The sequence below is a fragment of the Drosophila obscura genome, unplaced genomic scaffold, assembly GCF_018151105.1.
Source record: "Drosophila obscura isolate BZ-5 IFL unplaced genomic scaffold, ASM1815110v1 contig_150, whole genome shotgun sequence".
Classification (NCBI taxonomy): Eukaryota; Metazoa; Arthropoda; class Insecta; order Diptera; family Drosophilidae; genus Drosophila; species Drosophila obscura.
In genome coordinates, this window is record NW_024542736.1 from 9202419 (window position 1) to 9224216 (window position 21798).

At 45.4% G+C, this 21798-nt stretch overlaps 2 protein-coding genes across 5 annotated transcripts; both read right to left on the reverse strand.

Moving 5' to 3' along the window:
* Nucleotides 1-423: 423 nt before the first annotated feature.
* LOC111077738 (la-related protein 1) lies at nt 424-17468 on the reverse strand. Of its 4 annotated transcripts, none has more exons than XM_022372118.2 (7): nt 16991-17457; nt 14940-15998; nt 6840-7269; nt 6396-6466; nt 5227-6293; nt 2785-5132; nt 424-2720 (listed from the first exon to the last, which is right to left on the reverse strand). In XM_022372118.2, exons 2-7 carry the CDS (start codon nt 15795-15797, stop codon nt 1969-1971), a joined length of 5526 nt encoding a protein of 1841 aa, XP_022227810.2. In that variant the 5' UTR covers nt 15798-15998; nt 16991-17457; the 3' UTR covers nt 424-1968. The 4 variants fall into 4 exon arrangements, with proteins under 4 accessions (XP_022227810.2, XP_022227811.2, XP_022227812.2 ...); XM_022372119.2 differs by lacking the exon at nt 16991-17457 and adding an exon at nt 16080-16515; XM_041591724.1 differs by lacking the exon at nt 424-2720 and having other exon boundaries at nt 3766-3900; nt 4397-5132; nt 16991-17468.
* A 1165-nt stretch (nt 17469-18633) lies between these two features.
* LOC111077737 (glutamine--fructose-6-phosphate aminotransferase [isomerizing] 2) lies at nt 18634-21249 on the reverse strand. Its single transcript, XM_022372117.2, has one exon. It carries the CDS (start codon nt 20933-20935, stop codon nt 18899-18901), a length of 2037 nt encoding a protein of 678 aa, XP_022227809.1. The 5' UTR covers nt 20936-21249; the 3' UTR covers nt 18634-18898.
* Nucleotides 21250-21798: the final 549 nt, after the last annotated feature.

A 21798-nucleotide genomic window follows, 5' to 3' on the forward strand; every position in this document is an offset into this window, starting at 1 on the left:
CATATAGAAGCGTCTGGCCAATAGGTTTGTGAGGGGGGTTGGTGTGTGTGTGTTTAAAATTGATAAGGCGACATTTTAAAAAGCAGAAGAAATATATTTACAGATATCTAATGTATTTATAAAGAAATAATATTTAATGAAAGGGTTTTGGGTTCTTTGCACTTTTTCATATTTTGTTGTGGGGGGGGATGTATTTTGATTTTGCTTAGGCTAGATGAGCGAAGCATTTATTTATTATCAAAGAAGCTGATGGATCGATCAATTGATTTCATAGATTTAGGCTCTTGAGGAATATTCAGCCGACCGAGAGTTTTGCAAACTTCTCGACTGATCTGATCCGGCGGCATCGATCGAACCAAACTTCACAGTTCGTTGCGTTTTATTTTCGCATTGCAGTTTAAAGTCGGATGATGTCCCTATATGTTTATATGTATGTAGATGATATTTTAGATATACGCGCAGATATATAGCTAAATATCAGTATTAAGCTTACATTTGATTTCTCACATTTTTTGTAAATGTTTTTTTTTTTTTTGTTTAATGATTTATCAACTAATGCGAAACAAATTTCGTTATATATTACGATTGATTTTCTTTTCGATTTGCATAATCTGCTCTGCCTTATGTTCTCTAGAAAGTTTTCAACTTTTTTTGGACTTGACATTTTTCAGTTATTAAAATTTTTTTGTATTGTTTTTTTTCTCCTTCGAATTAAAAAATTAACAAGTGCAAAAACTAAACGTAAATAATAAATGGTTTTTTTTTTGACATGCTTCTAAATGCTTGGCGGGTTACGAAGTTCTGGTTCGGTCTTTTTGTAATGTGTGTGTGTGTGTGTGTGTGGGGGGGGGGGGGGAGTTCAGAGACCAATTCGAAGATAGATTGACAGACTTGGGGGCAGTGCAAAGGCTACGTTTCCGTTTCCATTTCTGACTCTAATTCCGATTGCGATTGGGTTTTTTGTTTTGCTTTAAATGCTTACATAACTAAAATTCGCTGGCACTTGAGCCCCGCATGCCTCAATGGGTGTATGTAAAGGTGTGCAAGTTCTCTCGTTGTCTCTTAAACAAATTACATTCATTACATTTTGCGCTTTGGGTCACACACAAGAAATAATAATAATAATAAGAATATATATATATATTATTCATACATGTCTATCATATATAAGGTGCTCTCGCGCATACACGTAATGTATGTATGTATGTATTTGTATATAGAACGTTTCGCTTTAATTTACAAATGTTTTTATTTGAATTCAGATCATTTGGTTTTTTTTTCTTGTTTTGTTTTATATCAAATTTCGTTTTCCGTTAGGGAATATTATTTAAGGGATAATCGTTATTGGTTTTCATCTTCATACCGTACAACAGTTCAATGGCATTACGTCTATTATTAACGCTCTGCTTCAAGTAGGAAAAAATAGATCTGATTTAAAGGCAAAAACAGAATATTTAACAAATAAAAAATAATATTATTATAATAGTCATTCAGTTTCTAGATCATGGCTGATTGGCACTGGGGGACCCCGCTTAGTGGTTGCTGAGTGTGTGTCAGTGTATTTCTGTATCTGTGTGTTTTTTTTGGGGTTTATCTGTGTTCCAACAGCAAACATTGAGCATTTCATATATAACTATTTCATTTAAAGGGACTGCAAACAATAAAAAAAAAATAAGGTATCATCATCATTACTACTAAACCAACGCGCGCTAGGGCAAATTGCAATAAACAAATTTCAAAAATTGTACTTAATTATGCTAAAAGAGGCTACTGACACGCCTCTTCCCCCACTTCTTGAACGCCTGACTCTCGAATACTACTACAACTACTGCTGCTACAGACGAATAATAAGAATGAATAGTGAACAAAAGAGAGAGGAGCCAATCGCATAGAAAGCGCTGTGCTCCCAACTAAGTCGCAATTTAACTTAAGTCTAATCGAATAAATGTGTCTGCATTTTCATGTTTTCTACTTCTGCGACGATGACGAGGACGACGCTGCTGCTGCTGCTGCTGCTGTTGCCACTACTATCGCTGGCGCTGTTGCTGTTGCTGTTGTTATTGTTGTTGCTGCTGCCGCTGCCGCCGATGTGGAGGCACGCACTATATTATTTGTCTGTGATATGCCCTGAGCCTGTGGCTTGGACTTCTGCTGCTGCTGTTGCTGCTGCTGCTGATGATGCTGACGCTTGTGTGGCGCCAATCCTGAATTGCTGCCACCACGTCGCAGCTCATGCTGGGATCCTTGATTGCGATGAACAACCTGCGGCTTATTGCCCAGCGAACCGCTACGAGTGCGCACTGTGCTGCTGCCAAAGGAGCCGGTGCGTCTGCGGTTCTGATTACCGTATCCCTGATGATATTGCTGCTGTTGTTGGTGGTGGTGCTGCTGCTGTTGTTGGTGCTGCTGCTGCTGCTGGATTAACCGTCCCACATAGTCACTGCGATTGGTGATGGTGGTGTTCAAGCGACGACCACCAGCCGTGATCACAGCGGTTCCATCACTCTCGGACACACTGCGATGCCTGTTGAGCTGACGGCCGGGATGCAGGCTGCCCACACCCTGCAGCATCTCATCGATCTCTGGCTCCACCACTCGGAAATCTTCGATGGTCTTGAAGTTCTTCATATAGTCTGCCAGCTTTGGCTGTACCTCCAGCTTCTCCCCGTTCTTGTAGTACTTGAGGAAGGCCCAGAATTTCTCGAGGCCATACAGTTGACCTGCCAGGGACGAAAAGATTAATAAATGGAAAAGTAGAGTAAGAATCGGCAATGATGTGCTTACCCGTCTCATAGTCGGCCACAGTCTCGTCCTGGAAGTCCAGATAGATGCTTGGCCTGAACTTTCTCTCCAGGCCGTACGAGAAGAATCGGAACAGACACTCCAGGCCATAGCGGAATCCGTTGCCGGCATCCTCCAGGGCCAATGTGCGGAACTCATTGTACATGGTCTTGTTGAAGTTCTCGCGCAGGAAGAACGACCAGAAACGATACAGCGTGTTCATCTCCTGCGACTGGCCAAAGCCCAGACGACGCCGCTCCTTGAGGCACCGCGAATGGTACTTGTGATAGGCCTGCTGCGTGAAGTTGTTCTCCTTGAGCAGAGCATGCGACGGATGCTGGAAGACGGGCAACGATTGTGGCACCGACGATCCAAACGACCCATACGACGATGTGGTGGGCGATGTGCCCGCCGACGAACCCATCGATGTGGTTCGCGGCCTATGCTCGACCGTGTCCAGCAGCCAGCCCACATGGGCCTCCACGGGCGGATTGGCCGTGTGGCGTAGCTTACGTTTGCGTGGCGTCCGCGGATCGATCGAATGCGAATTGGGCGCAGCATAGAAGCGGGCACGACGCGACTTAAGCGTAGAGTTCAGTGTGGAATTGAGCGTAGTGTCACCGACCAGCGTGTCATCTGCATCCAGATCATCCAAATAGGCTGGCGGCGGTGGTGGCACTTGCTTCTGCACAGCCGCACCCTTGCCACGATTGGGCGCAACGCCGCCAACAGCAGCCAATTTCTCAAAGTCCGCCTGGGAGATGACATTGACGGTACGATAATCGGTCACCACATTTGTGGTGGTCCACAGATCCTCCTCGTAGTTGACCAGTCCATCGTTAATGATATTCTCCAGATCCTGTGTAATTTTGGTGCGTGAGGTAAAGTCAGCGGTGCGATCGTAGCCTTCGTGTTTGGGCGGACGGCCCACCTGGGCGACAATCAGCAGCTTATTGATATCGCGATCGGCAAATTCATAATCGCTCTCGTCATCGTCGGAGAAGTTTTCGGTAAAGTTATTGATGCGTCCAGTGGCGGGTATGGGGTCCATCAGCTCCTCATCAAATTGAAAGTCTAGTTCTTCCTTTTCGGCATGGCACTGAGCGGATGGCGCAGCAGCTGTTTTGGAGGAGGAGGAGGAGGATTTCGAGTTGGAGATAGCATTGGCAGATGTTTTCTTATTGTTGTTGTTGTTGTTTGTGGTGGTGGTTATTGTTGTTGTGGTTGTTGTGGTGGTGACGGTGACAGAGGAAGCATTCGTGGTGGAGGCGGCAACGGCAGCGTTGTTGGTGGTGGTGTTGGCGTTGGCGGACGACACAGAGACAGCAGCGGTGATTGTTGATGAGGCATTGTTGGATGGGGCGTTGGATGCACACGAGGACGTGGACGTGGATTTGGACGAGGTGGCGTTTGCGGTGACGGTGTTGTTTTTGTTGTTGTTCGTTTTGACATTTTTAACATTATTATTATAATTATTATTGTTGTTGAGCGTTTGTGAAAGCGATTGTTGTTGTTGTTGTTGTGTTGTCGTGGACGAGGACGAGGTGTTGGTGGTGGTGGTGGAGGATTTAGTAGCATTTTCTTTTAAAGCATTTGTTTTCGAGCGTCTCTTTACCTCTTTCCACATGCCCTCCGGCTCCGCAACCAAAGCAACAGCTGCTCCAGCAACAGCACCAGCGCCAACACCAGCCCCAGTTCCTGTTCCAGTTCCTGATCCTGAACCAGCAGCCTTGGGTGCCGCCCTCTTATCGGCCTTGGGCTTAACACTCTCCGCCAGTCCGCTCAAATGTCCGGCCAGCTCTGCAGCACCGCCCTCCACCTGCTGGGTGAGCACACTGATGGCATTCACCGAATTGATCGTCGATCGATGCTGCTGCTGCTTCTCCTGCAGCATCTTGGGCACCAGATTCTGAGAGTTACGCGGCCGTGGCGGCGGCGGGATGCTGCTCAGTGGCTTGGTGGCCATTGCAGATGTGAGGATGGCGGGAGGTGAACTCCCCTCGGATGCTGCTGCAGCTGCATCCTCGGCCACCTCAGTCTGCTGCTTATTCTCTGATGGCTCCTTCTCATTCTCCTGCTTGGACAGCGACTGCTGATCCTTGTTGGCAGCATCTGGTGCATCGCTGATGGGCCAAGCGGTGGGCGTGGTCTTGGTGCGCACCTTATAGCCCTCGAAGAGATCCAGTTTATCCGATTCCTTGATGGCGTTCACAATCAGGGCCACGTCTGTGGTCAGAGCGAGAACCCGATGGAACGAGGCGATCAATGTTACCGGTATATACCCTTCGGGATCCATTTTGCGGCGCAAAAAGAAGTCACCGGTAAGATTATCGGAGCTGAAATAGTATTCACTTGAAGAGGGGGAAAAAGGATAACGAATTTAGTTAGTAAAATTGTGGATTAAGCAGAGTGTTACGAGTGGGTGGATCCTTTCGGTATACTTACACTTGCTTCTTGAGGGCCTCCTTGACGCTGTTGGCATCCATTTCGATATAGGAGGCTGGCACATTGCCAAAGTAATGAGTGCCCATGAGCACGTACGTGGACCGGGCTGAATCTGCGCCAGCCGCGTCCGCTGGCAAATAGTTTGCGTATTCGCCCGAAGCTAGCAGATGGCGTGGTATGCGATTAGTCGGACGACCTGGTCCCTGTCTTGAGAATCCACCCCGGCCTTGCCGACCGCCGCGGTACGGCGTACGGAAGCGGCGCGGTCCACGGACCCCGGCACTTGCCCCGGCACCACCTGCTGCTGACCCTGGGCCCGAGCGCTGCTCATCGTAGGGAACGGCATTGGTGCTGGCGCTGCCGCTGCTACGCCAGGAATCCACGCGCTCGGTCGGAGCAGTCGTGGAGCGGGCAACGTACGGATACCGGCCGCTGTGTGGCCGTGTGGACTCCGTTGCTGCTGTTGCTCCTGCTCCAGTTGCAGCAGCATCGGCACCCCGCCCATTGGCTGGCGCCGGCCCCCGTTCGTGGTAGACACGCGGCGGACGCCGCTGATCGACGCCATCGTCGCTGAGCCGTCGATGGGGCCGGCCGCCAATGGGTTTAGGGCGACTGGACTTGGCCAGATCGATTTGCAGCGGACGCCACTTGTGCTTGGGTATCTTTTTGTTGACGGCAGAGCCGGCAAGGGCGCCAGCAGCTGGTGCAGTGGCACTGCCAGTGGATAGCTCGGCTTCTCGCTGGGCTTTGGCATCATGGCTCGTGCTGGCTGTAACTGGGGCTGCTGGTCCTGCTGATCCTGTCGGTGTAGCGTTGGTGGCGACAACTGTAGCTTGGCTGCTACTGCTGCTGTTGGTGCTGGAAGTGGCGGCTACTACGTTAGACTCTGTGGCAACTTCACTTGAAGTGACGCTGGTTGCTGCTGCTGCTGCTGCTGCTGCTGCTGCTGCTTTAGCTGGTTGCTTTTTCGTTGGGTTGCGTTTGGGTTCGTTGCTGGTGGCTTTGCCACTGCCAGAAATTCCTCCAATAAGCGTGGGCCAATCACCAACGTTGCTGAAATCGCTGGCCTACATATATGAAAGGGGGAGAAGGGGTATAAAGTTGCTGCTGCTGCTAGGAAACCTACTGCTAGGAAACCTTCTTCTTCTCTTCTTCTGATGTTGACTCACCTTCTGGTTGACCTTCTTCTTGTCCTTTACCACGACTTTGGCAAGTGCATCCGCTTGACTGGCATCCACTACTATGGATAAGAAATGCACAACGTTTATAAATAAATAATCAGGCCATTCAACATACTCTCACAGAGCATCACAGAGAGCATAAGGGGAAAGGTGTGTGTGTGTGTGTGTGTGTGAATGGGAGAGCAAAGTAGTCACATGGCGGCATGGGAGAGGCCTCTGCTCCGCTTCGGGGTGCTGCTGTTGCCCAGCAAACAGAGGAATTTATTACAGAATTTATACATCTATATTTTCTATATTTTTTTCTGGCAGCAGCATCGCCTAAGATAGAGAGAGGCTGCCCATTTATTTCCCCTACTGCGATGCTCTATGGCGCACTTGGTTTTTAATTGAATTGATGGGAACTGTATATATGTATATCTTTTTTACACTCACCAGTTGTTGTGGTTGCCTCAGTGGTTGTGGCTGCTGCTCCTGCTGCTGCTGCTGCGGGTGGTGCTACTGCTGCTGCTGCTGCTGGTGCTGTGGTTACCGCTGTGCTTCTGCTGCTGCTTGTTGCTGTCTGTGTAGTAGTCGGTGTAGATGCTGTAGATGCTGCTGCTGCTGCTCCCTGTTGTGGCTGTGATTGTTGCGGCTGCTGCTGTGTCTTTTTGTTGCTGGCGTTAGGATTGGGATTGCTGCTGCTGCTGCTGCTGGTAGTCTGTGCGCCTTGGTTAGTATTATTATTACTATTATTATTGCTGGCAGTCGTCTGCTTGGTTTGTGATTGCTGCTGCTGCTGTTGTTGTTGTGCCTTTGGCTGCAACACACGCTTGTCCAATGGAGAGGTTCCTGCCTTTGGGCTCCCCGACTGTTTGGCTGATATCTGTAAGCACACACAAAACATACCACAGAAATGCACACAAATTAGAGAGATTTTTAGGCATATATTATATATCTGGTAGTACGAAAATTGTCCACTGTTTGATAGTTAGATGTGTCATGCGTCGTCTTGAATTTCCCATACAAAAAAAAATCAATTCAACTTCGTTTTAGAAGTCTGACACCCTACACTTGGCCGACTCCCCAGTACCCTGTCGCCGCTCTGCTCCACGCGCAGCTTGACTCCGAATCTAACTTCCAACCTCTGGGCCAAGAGAAGCCGCCGCCGCCGCCTCCCTCTTATGTTGGGGAGTGTCCCTAACCTAGTTTCGGTTCATTGCAGGGGCTAACGCGCACATCACGTTATGTGGTATACTATATCGACTATATAGTACCACCAGATCAGGGGTATACACATGAAACCAATGAAAATTACCTCAAAATTAGCTAATTAAAACAAGGCTGTTCTTTCATTGATATTCTGCCTTTTCACTGCAGCTTTTCTTCGCTTATCTTATCGCAATGTTCTGTTCTGTGTTTGTTTTGCATATAACACTTTTTCGCTATTATAACAGCAAACGTTTGATTGTTATTAGCACAGTTGTGGGTTTTTAGATGCCGCTGTTGCTGTTGGGCTTTTATTTAAACAATTGACTGGAAATTCTGAACATCCGTTCCGCTGAACTGCTTGTCGAGTTTTGTTCGTTTCGAGCAGTACCACGACTCGACGCTGCCTCTGCCTCTGCCACTGTCTCTTCCTCTTGTTCACCCCCCACCACCGCCGCCCATTGTGGCCTGTCCACGCGTTGGCTACGTGAGCAGAAGCAAAGGCAAGAGCACAAAGAAGCAGAGCGCAACAACAAGAAAAAGTGGCAAGGCAGAGGGAGAGGCACAGAGCAACAGCACAAACAACAACTGGTTTTTATAGCGCAACCATAAAAACAAGAGAAAAACTACCTTTGCGGGTCGGTTAATTTGATACCCTTTTAAATCAATCACCAAGAAAAAGTTTTTTATTTACATACTTGTTTTTCCAACTGATCTATTTAATGGCAGCTATATGGCGATACTATGTTTCCCCTTTTTAGCGGAAGCAGCTTTGCTAAATTTTCAAGTATATTTATATATTTTTTTGTGATCGTGAATCAAACATATGAAGAACTCAGAACACCCACAGCCAGGGAATTAAAATACACGCGGATTCAAAACAAAAACAAAAAACATGCCATATTTATGCGCCGGTTTATTGATGCGTGTGAGAGAGAAAAGAGAGAGAGAGCACGAGATACGTGCGCCAGAAAAGTAACGACGCAGCCAAGTATTGCCGGGTGAGAGAGACTAGCAGAGAGAGAGCCAGCGCAGTAGACATTCGTATGCGCGTCCATATACAGGTTTTCTCTCTCTCTCTCTCTCGGATTAAGTGCGTACGTGAGATGAAGTGTTTATCCAATTTGAGTTTTGTTTTTATACGCATTTTCTATATATGCCTACGCCCAATATTCGAGCTTTTAAAATTGTATTTGAAAGTTCACCCACCGACAAGACAAGCATTACTAGCGGAGTACGAAAACCCACAGCAAAACAGGTGCCAAATCCGATTAACAACACATAGATCTTCGCCCTCTCGCTCGCACTATGCTGTAACTGTAGCATTGGGAAAACGAGGCAGAGACAAAACAAACAACATGTGATTTTCGGCACGTAGGCCAGGCGAAAAGGAGAGAGAGAGAGAGACCGTCGCGACATACGGGTGGAAAAACTCCGAAATGAAGAGAAAGAGAAAGAAAGGGAGGTGACAAAGAGAGAGAGAAAAAGGAATGCAATTTTTTCCGAATGATTTTTCTTCATTTTCTTTAGAAGAGTAATTTTCCACTAAATATCAAAGAAAAATTCCACTTAATGGATGAGTGCCAAAAGCACATGTTTCTATGTATATTTATACACATATTTTGGTCATGTTTCTTATCGCATTCGACATTTTGAACCCCCCGATCAATGCTGACGTATGAAGAGGTATTTGTCATTCAAATATACACAATAATTTTACGATTAGAAGTGTATTCAAAGGTCATTCGATGAGAAGCAGATAGCTCGAAAAGGTAATTTTTTTTTTAATGTTCTTAAATATTATTCTATTATAATTTCTATGTGTGATTGGGACTATTGTATGTTCCGAAGGAAACCCAAGATTATTCAAAGATTTAAAAAACATTAACTTGCCAATTAATTCAGCTTCATTTAAATATCCATATAAAGTTTTTCACTTTCGCTTTTCACACTTTGGTGCACATTTTTTCCGAAATCAAATGATATGTAAATGATGTGTTCTACAACGAACGATCGCTGAATGACAACTAAGGCGCTTGCATTGAAAAACTACTATTTTAAATGGCATTAAAATCGCGAGCGGACTCCAAACGAGATAGCAACAAATTAAATCGTAAAAAAAAAACGAATAGAAAAAAAGGTAAAAATAAAGTAAACAATGACCGGGGGACCGCATCGAGACATAGTAGAAACGTGCAAAAAGGCCCACATTCCCGATTCAAGTCAACATTGTCGGAGGGGGGTAATTAGTTTGGGAGGTTAAAGTGCCGGGCGAAGGGGTTGGCAATGATTGAGGTTGGGGGGCAGATAACATCCACATTTTTCTGCGTTTTAGAAAATTCAAATACGAGTAATAATGCCGGCCGCAAAAGGCCTTATATAAAAATAGCAAGAAAACGTGGTCGAGAGAGAGGTAGAGAGAGAGACAGCGCACCAATCGGCAGAACAAGTAAATTCAATCTAAGCTTTACATGAATACTATTTCTACTGATTAAAAAAGGTCGCAAAACAAGTTAATGATTATTTTTTTTCTCTTTACTTTTTTCTATTTTTAGTTTTATTGGTGATTAAATAGGCGATTAAACTGCATGGCAATTGCTCATACACTCGACCCGGGGGGAGTAGATAGTCGGTTCGGATCCGACATCGTGGCGACGAACTCCAACGACACCCAGCGACAGCCACTGATCTTGGTCTGTCTCTTGGAGTGGGTGGGTGGCCGACCGCAAGGGGAGATCGGAGAGAGAAGTTGTTATTGTCGCTGAATCGAGTGGAGGAGCGCGACTTTATTAAATGCGTAGCAGGGCAGGGCAGAACTCTTATCAAGGCAACAATAGTATAAATAAACATAATAAAAAGCTAGCGAGAACGTGAACTAGGACGATGTCGACGTTTAAGTACCCTCTTATATCCGACTATCACAAGTAGATCAATCTGACTGTAGTGGTCGATTTCTGTATATTTTGGTAATTTTTTTAGTCTTTATTTCTCTATATTTTAGATTATTAAATTAAAGCACCTGCAAATCAAAGGTACATATTTTCAAGGGGTTCATACTTATCGGTTATATTATTATTTGAGGTAGGCTTTAAAGCACATTTGGGTTCGTTCACAGGCGTGTTATCAGCCTTATTTACTACTCAACAGAATTTAAAATATGAACTTCATTATATAGAACTATACCAGCAAGGTACATGTATATATTCTGCCCAATGCTTTTATCATATGTGGCGCGCAAAAAAAATAAAGTTGGTTCATTTTTACGGTAAATAATTACTTTAAAAATCAACAAGTAAACAACTGATAAGAACTGCGGCAGCGCCTTTTGAAAGCAAAGACAAATAAATGACACATGGGGGGGCCGCCTGTGGGGCGATACCCCACGCGGTGGGCGAATTATGAACACACACATACAGTATGTATGTATGTTCCAAACTATAGAGACTGCAGAGTACACATTTATCAATTTATCAGTCAATAAATAGTGTTGAAATTGCATCAAAAAGAGTAGGGGAACATTTTTTAAGTAATATGGAATTAAAAAGGAGTCATCTATCGAACCAAATGAATATCGGATAAAGCAATCACACCAAAAAGCATAACAATCAAGCATTTCATTTTTAATAGAAAATCGTATTTTTAATCAGGTAACCCCCAAAAGAACAGTCACTGTCGAATTTGATCGAATAAATTGAGTTGTCAAGGCCTATATCTTATCTTATAATTCTGTTTATTTCTTTGCACTATACCATTCACAAGGACGATGGAAATACATACATACATACATACATATACTATTGAATTACAGCCGAAAACTCAAAAACAACAATTTATTTATTTATTTGGTATTTGCCGTTTAGTGTGAAATAAAAAACGATCAAAAACCCACAACAATTCATGTTTCAAAATCTACACAAATTTTCCAATAAAATGGAAAACCTATTAATTTAATTGTATCCTTGTACATGTATCTGAGCTGCTTATCCATGATATTTTATGGTCAACGATCTTATGGAAAATTACAATTAAAGAAAGGAAATGGAATACGGAATTTTTATCAGATATCTTTCTTCGTTTTCACTGACAACAGAGGATCGGCACTTGGCTCGTTGAGATTTCCAGCACAAAGAAATATGTAGGAAGTTTCCACAAGTAATGGTCAGACAATGAAGAAAAAAAAAAGAATATGGAAAATCCGACACACAAGGCAAATAAAGTACATATAATCTGATATGGTATGCATACTCAGCAAATCTCATTTACATACAGCAATGTCGAGACCAACAATACAAAAATAAATACGAGTACAGACCCATTATATCTACCGAAAACAAAAATACAAATTTGAGACCCAAGCGTAACCAAGAATCGTACAAAGATGTAAAATGAGTAGTGGAAAATATTCGCTCAAAGCATTAAATTTCACATCTGAGTTTGACTAATGTACACTCCCTCCGGATCAACCCACAATGGGGAATGGGCGGGGGGGGGGCCCGTCAACGATCTGCAACGTAATAGCAGACAGCGCAAACACCGCAGCGGCGTCAGCGACGTTAATTGAGACAAATTAATATTTTTAAACCGCGATTGGACGATTAATGTTTATAAATAGAATGGAAATTGAGAGTGTTATTGTTTAATACAAAACAAAAAACCAACAATAACAATTGTACACATATTTTCTGGGAGTACTTATTATAAGAGGTTGTAAATTTTTAGTGTTTTTAATCAACTTTTTATAAATAAAAAATTTTGCGTTAATTCAGATCCAACCAATTTCTTACATCCCTAAAATCCCTTGAAGACAAAATGAAATAGATTCCCTTATTTCCGATTAGAACCCGGCGCCCCAGCACATCCCCAGCTGTGACACACATTTCTTTATTCTATAATAATACGTTTTAATACATAGAAACAGTCATTAATTTGTTATGATTATTGCATATTTACTTTCGTTTTCATGTTTTTGATTGTTTACTGTACTCAGATTGTAAGAGCCAGAGAGAGAGAGATAGACGCCTATCACTCTCTAATCACGCACACCACTATAACGGCAGAAATTAACCTTACGACACAACGTAAACGTAATGCTTTGACGGAACGAGATATGGCACACATACGACGACACAGAGAGGAGAGAGAGCGAGCGAGAATATAACGCAAACACACACATACAATTTTCACTCACGCCGCTGATATCAACAAGTGTATATATGCCACTCTGTATATATGTACATTTATCAAGTTTTAACTTCCACGTTTTCAACGTTGTTCTTTCTCTGTATGTGTATTATTATACTTTCTTTATTCTTAATCGCTTCGCAACAGTGGACCCTTTAACGTCGCGAGTTCGAGAACACGTGCCGTTTTCTAACTGATTCGCGAGAGTGCGCCCCGTTTGCAAACACTTGCTAATTAAATAATATTAGTTTTAATAATTAATTTTCGGGAGTGTTTTCTTCTTTCATTTCGCGTGTATCGAAACAGAACTCTTCAATGGCACACGTCAACGGGTACTGGCGGTGGACTTTTAAATTTGGATACGCTTACGCTGCTGACGCCGCGTTGCACTATTGCAGAGGCAGAGGCGTGAAGCGTAGACGTTGAATTGGGTTAAAACAAGCATCGAAACAAAGCAAGCCCAATCGTTTAAGACAGCCTGACATTTGCATTGATTTTGATGGTACTACTACTAGTGGCAGCCCTAAAAAATTACGGTATATGAAAGCATACAACTGCTTGCTTACACGTTTCCCTCTTCAGCACACTGCTTGCTCTCAGTAATAAAGTAAACTGCTTGCTACCTGTAGCACTGCTGGATGTCATACAAGTTTAAAAACCAGCGGAAGCAAATATATGGTAGGGGAAGGCAGTGGCTCGCCTTGGCAACAGTTGGAGCAGTCGCCAAGAGAAGGTTTCAAATAAAGCTTCTCTTTGGTTTTTTTTTTTTTGCTTCCTAATTAGTCGGAAATTAGCATATGCAAAGAATGTTAAAAGTGAGCAACTGATTTTCATTGGAGTGGGAAGGGAGGGAAAAGAGAAGAAACTAAACCAAAAAACGTGATAGAAAGCAAATAATTAACCCGTTACCAGCACTAACTTTTCCGTAGAAAGAAGAATTAGACACGCCTTTTTTTTGTTCGAACTGGATTTCCCTTTATTTCACCTTTTTGCATTCTCTCAACAGTTTTTATTCTGTTTTATGCTTACGTTTCGTTTGGGGTGGGTAAATACACAGATACGGCTGACCTTGACATTTATTTTTAGTTGCAAAATATATTTTACTTTTTCTCTCGTTCGTTTGCGCGACAAACACCGAAAACCAGATGGCAAATGGAATAGAAATACAAAACAATTAATGAAATTAATAAAAATATGTACAGCGAAATGAAATAAAAGGAAATCCTTCGATATCTTTTAACGTATTTACTTTTGTTTTAAAAGACCTGCAAAACGGGCAGAAAAATTGTTTGTTTCTCTCTCTCTCTCTTGATTTTGTTCTTTTAGCTTTGTTTTGGCAAATGTTTTCCGTCTTTTTCTTTTCGTATATTATGCAATTTATCTGAGAGATACAATTTGGTAATCTTCGTGGGGCCCATAACGATAACAACAACAACAACGACGACCGCAAAACGTAACGGAACGGGGAAAACGTGTTTCCATTACACTTCTTTGGGCTGTTTTGCCTTGCATTCGTGTTCATCAGCTGGCTTGCTTTGCTCTGTCACTTCGTCTATGTCGTTCTACGCACATTTGTTTACAAACAGAAAACTCACAAACACATACACACACAGAGCCACATACACACACTGAGCAACATACACATAGACGACACTGCCTGTCGTACGAATATGGACATAGTTTTTATGTTCATTCCATCACAATTTAAGACGCAATTCCGACAAAAAAAAAAGGAAAACAAAACGGAAAACCCCAAAAAGTAACCAGAGAAAACGTGCGCATCGGCTTGCATAGTGTTGCCTAATACCGAAAATGTGTGTGTGTGTGTGGGGGTGGTAGGAGAGGCTTCTACAGTTGTATTTTCCATCCCCAAAAAATAGGGATCCCTAAATGAAATGCATTACCAATTTAAAGAAGAAAAAACAAAAAAATTTCACTCTCCAGGCCCCACAGATGGGTCCAAAATAACCCATTTGATGACCTAATCCCGACTGGGGTTTTTCTCCTACCTTAGGGCCAATCCCTAGTGATTCCTTCTACCCAACTGGAGGTAAACAAAATCAATAATAGAGGCATTTCTACAACTGAATGATATTGCAGAATATTACCAGAATTATGTACATCCTCCCATTATGGAGTACAGAAAGATTTCTTCAATTCACTCACCTTCCATGCGTTGACTTTGGGCGGTGGCGCTGCTACGAAGCGCTTAGGCGCAGGAACTGCTGAAGCAGCTCCTGCTCCTCCGGCTGCAGCTCCTGTGGCCGACTGCGATTCGCCGTCACCGGATTTGCCCTCGTTGCCGCTGCTAGTGGCCTCGAGGCTAGCACTGGGTGAGGTGTCCGATCTGCGATCCTTGTGTTGTTGCTTCCCACTGCCGGCAGCTCCTGTGGCGCCACCGGGTGCACCCGGTTTGCGTGGACTGCCGCCACGTGAAGCCCGTGGACGGACTGCTGCCTTGCGATCGGTGGCGCCCCCATCAGGGGCACCACCATTGCCAGCGGGCCGTCTGCCGGCCTGCAGGGGTTTCTGACCAGCGCCACTGCCTGGATGCTGTTGCTGCTGCTGCGGCCTGTCGCGCTGCTCACGGGGCTTGTCCTTGCGTGCCTTTTTGCGGTCCCGCCTATGATGGGAGAGCACCGGCACAAAGTCATTGTTGTCGTCCAGTTCGGATGAGTTCTCCGCGGTATTGTCGCCACCGGCGGCAGCACGCTTCTCGCCGGTCAGCGCCAGGCTGACATTGCTGACCAGAGTCTCGCCAGCGGCTTCAGCGGCGGCGGTTTCCTCACTCCACGACTTGAGGCTCTTCAGATTTGGTTGGTTCTCCTTATTGTCGACGGCCGAGGATGAGGCGACGGCAGCGGCACCGGCACCGGCGACTGGGGCACCTCTCTTCTTGGTGTCCACATTCTGGACAACATTGGCATACGAGGTGCTGCTAGCGGCGGCAATGGGTGTGGTAACTGCGGTGGCACCGCCCACAGCAGCGGCCCCAGAGGACGGCGTCTCCTCCTTGCTGGACATGCTCGCTGGTTGTGGCTGTGCCTTCGTCACCAGAGTAGGCAGCACTATGCGCTACTCCAGATTTAGATGCTGGGTAACTGCTGCTGCGGCTTGTTCCAGCTTCTGCTTCCGCTTTAGATCCTAGACACACAGCTACAGGCTCCTGTGCGGGGAAACTCTTGGGCTGTTGTCGTTGTGTCAAATCGTTGGAATTTCTTCAAACTGTAACGTTGAGAGAGGCGAACGTAATCAGGTTAGTTTATGGTTGTTCTTATTGCAGCTGCATCTTACATAGATACACACCCACACACTCACAAACATACGCGTACACAGCCCTTGCTAATAATGTGCACTTTGACCTTTTTAGCAGAGGACACACAGCGGAACTGGAGAATTTTAGAGACTCCTGAGTACGTCTGACATTATGCACTGGCCATGTTGATGCTGATGGAAGCCTCGCCTTGGGCTGGGGAGCTACGACGTTTGGGGGCACATCGCCTCACACAAACACCACCACCAAAACCGCCTACGATCAAAATTCAATGGCAATTTTCACGCTGCTTTGCGAATCGGATTTCAACCTCTTCTGGACAGAGTTATGACACCAGCAGGCCAAAAAGGCAGCGCAGCAGGCAGGCCAAAGGTAATGAGGCACGACAAATCGAAATAGAGGCGAGGCGAGAGCGCACCGACACTGAAATGTATTATTATGCAGCAGCCAGGCCAGCGAGAAGTGAGGTTAAGACTACCGAATATGCCCCCCCTACCCGTACACCATACTAGAAGCAGAGCAGCCAGCCGCACATTGGCGAGGGCTGGCAAGCAGCGACGCCCTGTCCACTTGCTGGTCTTACGTTTGGCTCGCGTTACGTTACGTTACGCTACGCTGCGTTGGAATTTCGAAAAAGGCAAACAGAAACAACACTACCTAAAGTCAATAACAAAACGGAGAGTACATGTGCAACAGTTGGTTGTTGTAATTGTTGTTGCTGCTGCATATTAACAATAAACAAAGGCTGCGTAATTGCAGTAATTGCGATTATGCAATAACAATGCACTGCAGGCAGCAGCAGCATGCAGCCCTGGATGGCAAACAGCTGATTAGGCTGCAACTCGCCTCAGATTTCAAAAGATGCACGCGGGACACAACACAACCTAAAAGTATATCACACACACACACACGCATGCAAACACACTCTAACACTAATACGCACCAAGAATGGAAATCCAAAATATGCTGAAGTTGTTCCTATTCGGGCGGCAAAAGGGGACAAACAACAACAACACGCGGAGAGCCTGGCCAAACAAAAAAAAGAAGAATTGTGGTACACAAATTCCCCTTCCCTTCTTTGCGTTCACTTTTCACTACGCACTTCTTATGCTGCTGCTGTTGTTGTTGTTGTTGGTGCTTTTGTTTCGTATGCTTCTTGCTTTTGCGGGTTTTCTTTTCTCTCTCACTCGTCGCACACTTTGCACTCGCCCTCTCGCTCGCACTCACTCACGCGCTAGTGTGGTAGAACGTTTTGGTTACGAATATTACGAATAACGCAAATTGAAATGATCTTTCAATTGTTCGTCGTTGCCGTGCATCTGATCAATATATTTATTTATATATATATATGTTCGCGGCACTTTGCCGCACTATACCGCCGAAAGAAAAATATTGTAAAATCTCGGTTCCAGACATGTGCTTTTACTAGAGATGGTGTCAAACCATCGAGGGCACTATCGATGGTAACCATGTTTTGCTGCTATCCGCTACTATCGACGGTTTTGCAACTATCATGATAGTATCGAGCAACAGTTGTTGCGCTTTTGATATGTTTGGATTGGCTGCTATAAAATACGAAGACACATTAGTAAACAAATCGACAGGTGGCATCTAATTTTTACAATGGACAAGTTCCTAAAAGGTTTCAATGGTTTTTTAATAATTATTTGAGCCCGATACTACTACGATAGTATCGACTGTTTTTTTCAAAAAATTCAACGTGGATATTCCTCGATTTTGATATTAATATTACTAGCTAGTTGGCACACTCAGCCCTAAACAAATAATTTTATACGATAGATACATCAATTTTCTACAAGATTGGGAAGTTTTCAGAAGTCATTTTTATTGGATTATTTACAAACAACAACATTTCAAACAAAAACAACATAAAACGAATGTGACGTCGTTTTTGTGGCGTTGCCAGACTCGTGCAATTCGTAGTTGCTGCGGGCTGCCATACCATGATATTTTGTGATATGAAATTCGTCAATTTTGATATTCAGTTTAATATTACTAGCTAGTTGGCCCTTTCAGCCCTAAACAAATAGTTTTATCCGATAGACACATAAATTTTTTACATTTTCTACGGTCGAAAAGGAAACAGGGTGTGTGACCGCGCATATATCGAAAAATACCCTCGGAAATATACCTTTAAATTTACAAAAAAATATAACAGACTTGCCTCAAAAAAATTCAATAATGAAAACCAATTTAATTTAATTGAGGCAGTTGATTGAAATTGTAATTAAATTATTTTTTTATATTTCTTTCCCGAGAATGTGGATTTATCTCAGAGTGGCGGCGCTTTCTTTGTTTATTGTCCTCCTGCAGCGCCACAGCGATCTCAAATAATACTCTTTTGCCTGTTTTCATACAAAATGTGAATTTTTAATAGATTATATTTGTAAACAAACCGAAACAATGTAACCGTAGTGCCTGCACAGCTGGTCACACCCCTAGCGAAATATACAACATTTTTAGAATACGTAACGTAAGCTGCAGGAGCGTTACGTATTCGATAGGAGGAAACGGAAACGACTACAAACATTCAAATTGAAGTTCAAATTCTAAGAAATTCAAATATATTTCTGGAAATACTTATATATTTCAATTGCACATCCACAGAAGAATTATCGGTTTACAACACACAAACAGGTCAAAATATACTCTACGAAATGCAAGAAACGGTCACAGCGGGGGAGGGAAAGGTCGCAGGCTCCATTGAATCCAAAGGATCGCGGATCGGAAAGGCGCGAGAGAATACAATAATGCTCAGAACTTAAATCTAAATGGTTACGAATCATCAGCATCCCTTGGAATTGGAATTATTTTGTTGTGCTCCTCCGTCCTACTCCACCGTCACCGACTTGGCCAGGTTCCGGGGACAGTCCACATCGCAGCCACGCAGCACGGCAATGTGGTAGGAGAGCAGCTGCAGCGGTATGACAGTGAGGATGCCCTGCAGGCAGTCCACGGTGCGGGGAATCTGCAACGATCGCGTGGAGAAGGACATCGTCTCAGTGTCGTTCTCCTCGCAGATGAGTATGGGGCGGCCCTTCCGCGAGGTCACCTGTTGCAGGGCGTTCATACACTTTGTGTAGACGGGATCCCGCGTGACGATCATCAGCACGGGCATCTCATCGTCGACCAGGGCGAGCGGGCCATGCTTCAGTTCGCCCGCGAGTATACCCTCGCTGTGCATGTACGTCAGCTCCTTGACCTTCAGTGCCCCCTCCAGGCAGGTGGCGAAATTGAAGCCCCTGCCCATGATCAGCAGCGACTTGTGCTGGTACAGCTCCTTGGCCAGCTCCTGCACCTGCGAGTTGAGCTTCAGCACCGATCGTATGTGCTCGTCCAGCTGCGCCAAGCCCGCAATGATCTCCAGCCGCCGCTGCTGCAGCGATAGACGGTCCTCGGACATGACCAGCGCGAACATCACCAGCGAAATGAACTGCGAGGTGTAGGCCTTGGTGGAGGCCACGCCAATCTCCGGCCCTGCATTGATGTGCACGCCACAGTTCGACTCCCGGCAGATGCTGCTGCCCACTGTGTTTGTAACTCCAACGATCAGGGCGCCGCGTTGCTTGCAGTAGCGCAGCGACATCAAGGTGTCCGCCGTCTCGCCCGACTGCGAGATGAAGAAGCACACATCGTCGCGGAAGATGGGCGTGTTGCGGTCCAGGAAGTCCGAGGCCAGTTCCACCATGACAGGCAGTTCGGTAAGCTCCTCCAGCAGCTGTCGCGTGGCCACGGCACTGTGATAGGAGGTGCCGCAGGCAATCAGCATCAGACGGCGACACCGCTTGATCTCTGGTATGTACTCCTTGATGCCGCCCAGCACAATCGTCTGCGTGTCGAAGCGTACACGTCCGCGCATGGTGTTGACCACAGACTCGGGCTGCTCGAAGATCTCCTTCAGCATAAAGTAGTCGTAGTTGCCCTTCATGATCTGCTGGATCTCCATTTTGAGCGTGATAATCTCCCGGATATGCGGATCGTCCGAGGCTTTGTTCAGGCGGTGTATGCTCAGCGTGCCATCCCGCTTGACGGCGGCCACGTCATCGTCCTCCAAATAGATAACGCGATTCGTGTGCTCAATCACCGCCGATGCGTCCGAGGCAAAGAAGTACTCCACCTCCTTGTGCTCCAGTGGCTGGAACTCAGCGCTGCCATCGCTGCCAGCCTGCAGCACGGGGAACGGCTGGCCATGCGGCCGATGCGCCTTGGCATACAGGATGGGCACATGGTCGGTGGCCAGTTTTGTCTTGGCCTTGATGCCCACCAGCAGCGGGGAGCCACGCCGTGAGGCCACACACTCGCCCGGAAAGTGCTTCGACTTGAAGGCAATGGCAAAGGCGCCCTCCAGCTGCTGTATGGCCTGCTCCACCAGCTCGCCAAAGGTGTAGCCGGGATGGGTCTGCCAGAGGTGATGCACCAGCTTGGCAATCACCTCCGTGTCCGTTTCCGACTCGAACACATAGCCCCGCTTCTCCAGCAGCGTCTTCACGTCCTTGTAGTTGGTGATGATGCCATTGTGCACGACCACAAAGCTGTTCTCCAAGTCCGATCGCTGCGGATGCGAATTCAACTCCGATGGCACGCCGTGCGTGGCCCAGCGCGTGTGCGCAATGCCAATATGAATGTCCAGCGGCTGGCTAAAGCTCTCGCCGCGACACGCCTCCACAATGGCATCCTCCAGCACCTTGACCTTGCCGGTGCGCTTCAACAGGAGGATGTCGTCGCCCGCATTGAGCCCGTCAATGGCCACGCCCGTGGAGTCATAGCCGCGATACTCCAGGCGTTTCAGTCCCTGCAGCAGCAGCTCCAGCACCTGCTGGCGCGACTTGGGCGTCAGGTAGTTAAGGTACGCGAATATGCCACACATTTTACACTTGGTTGGTGTTCGTTCTGCTCTGCTCTGCGTCTGTTCTGATTGTGGATTGTGGGGTACACGTCGACACGATAAGCTGCTTCTTTATGTAAACTGATGTGTCAGTTGCACTCCGGACATACGATTGGCGTTGTTGTTGGGCGCGCGCGCTTATTATCGCGCAAGTTGCTGGAATTTTTCTGTTTTCTGTTTTCGTGATAAATTTTGCCTAAGAACACGTCTTCCGCCGCAGCCCCCCCGCAACATCACACCCACACAGACACACACACGAATCATGCGCACGCACGCACACACACGCACACACCGAATTTGTCTTGTAAACATTGGCAAATGGTGTGACCGTAGGCGGGTATGCGGAAAATGTTTAGCAGCTAGACAATATTTATATGATATGATTATTATATGATGCTATGTTTTTACCATAGTTTATGATTGGCACTCCAACAAGATCCATTTTAATGGGGGAAATTGTCCTTGTACATTTGGTACATTTTCTGGGGAAAATTGTCACTCAATTTTAAATCCTCATCTCATTTCATTTTGCAGTTTATGGTATTCTTGCAGATACCAAACGGGATCGAGAAATATATATAAAGGAATCTAATCTAGGTCAAAAACATGCCAATACGAGTAAATTCATTGTTATTTAGGTTTTAAAGTATTCCAATTGGATGCAGAAGTTCAACAATATTGATAGGAAATTTCCCAATTGGGTATACAAAGTGCCATACTCCACAAAATATGTAGCAAATGTGTAGTTACCGTGTAGTTACCATGTGAGACAAATGACATTTTTTTTGCTGACCTTCTTTGTTTAAAGCTTATCTTATAGGTAATCCAATGAATGGGAGTCCCTA

Excerpts from the sequence above, each read along its gene's own strand:
- LOC111077738 (XM_022372118.2), bottom strand. The coding sequence starts at position 15,797 with ATGTCCAGCAAGGAGGAGACGCCGTCCTCTGGGGCCGCTGCTGTGGGC. Across the intron at positions 6,294-6,395 it reads AGAAGAAGGTCAACCAGAAG|GCCAGCGATTTCAGCAACGT; the intron begins GTGAGTCAACAT and ends TCATATATGTAG. Across the intron at positions 2,721-2,784 it reads TGTGGCCGACTATGAGACGG|GTCAACTGTATGGCCTCGAG; the intron begins GTAAGCACATCA and ends CGTCCCTGGCAG.
- LOC111077737 (XM_022372117.2), bottom strand. The coding sequence starts at position 20,935 with ATGTGTGGCATATTCGCGTACCTTAACTACCTGACGCCCAAGTCGCGC.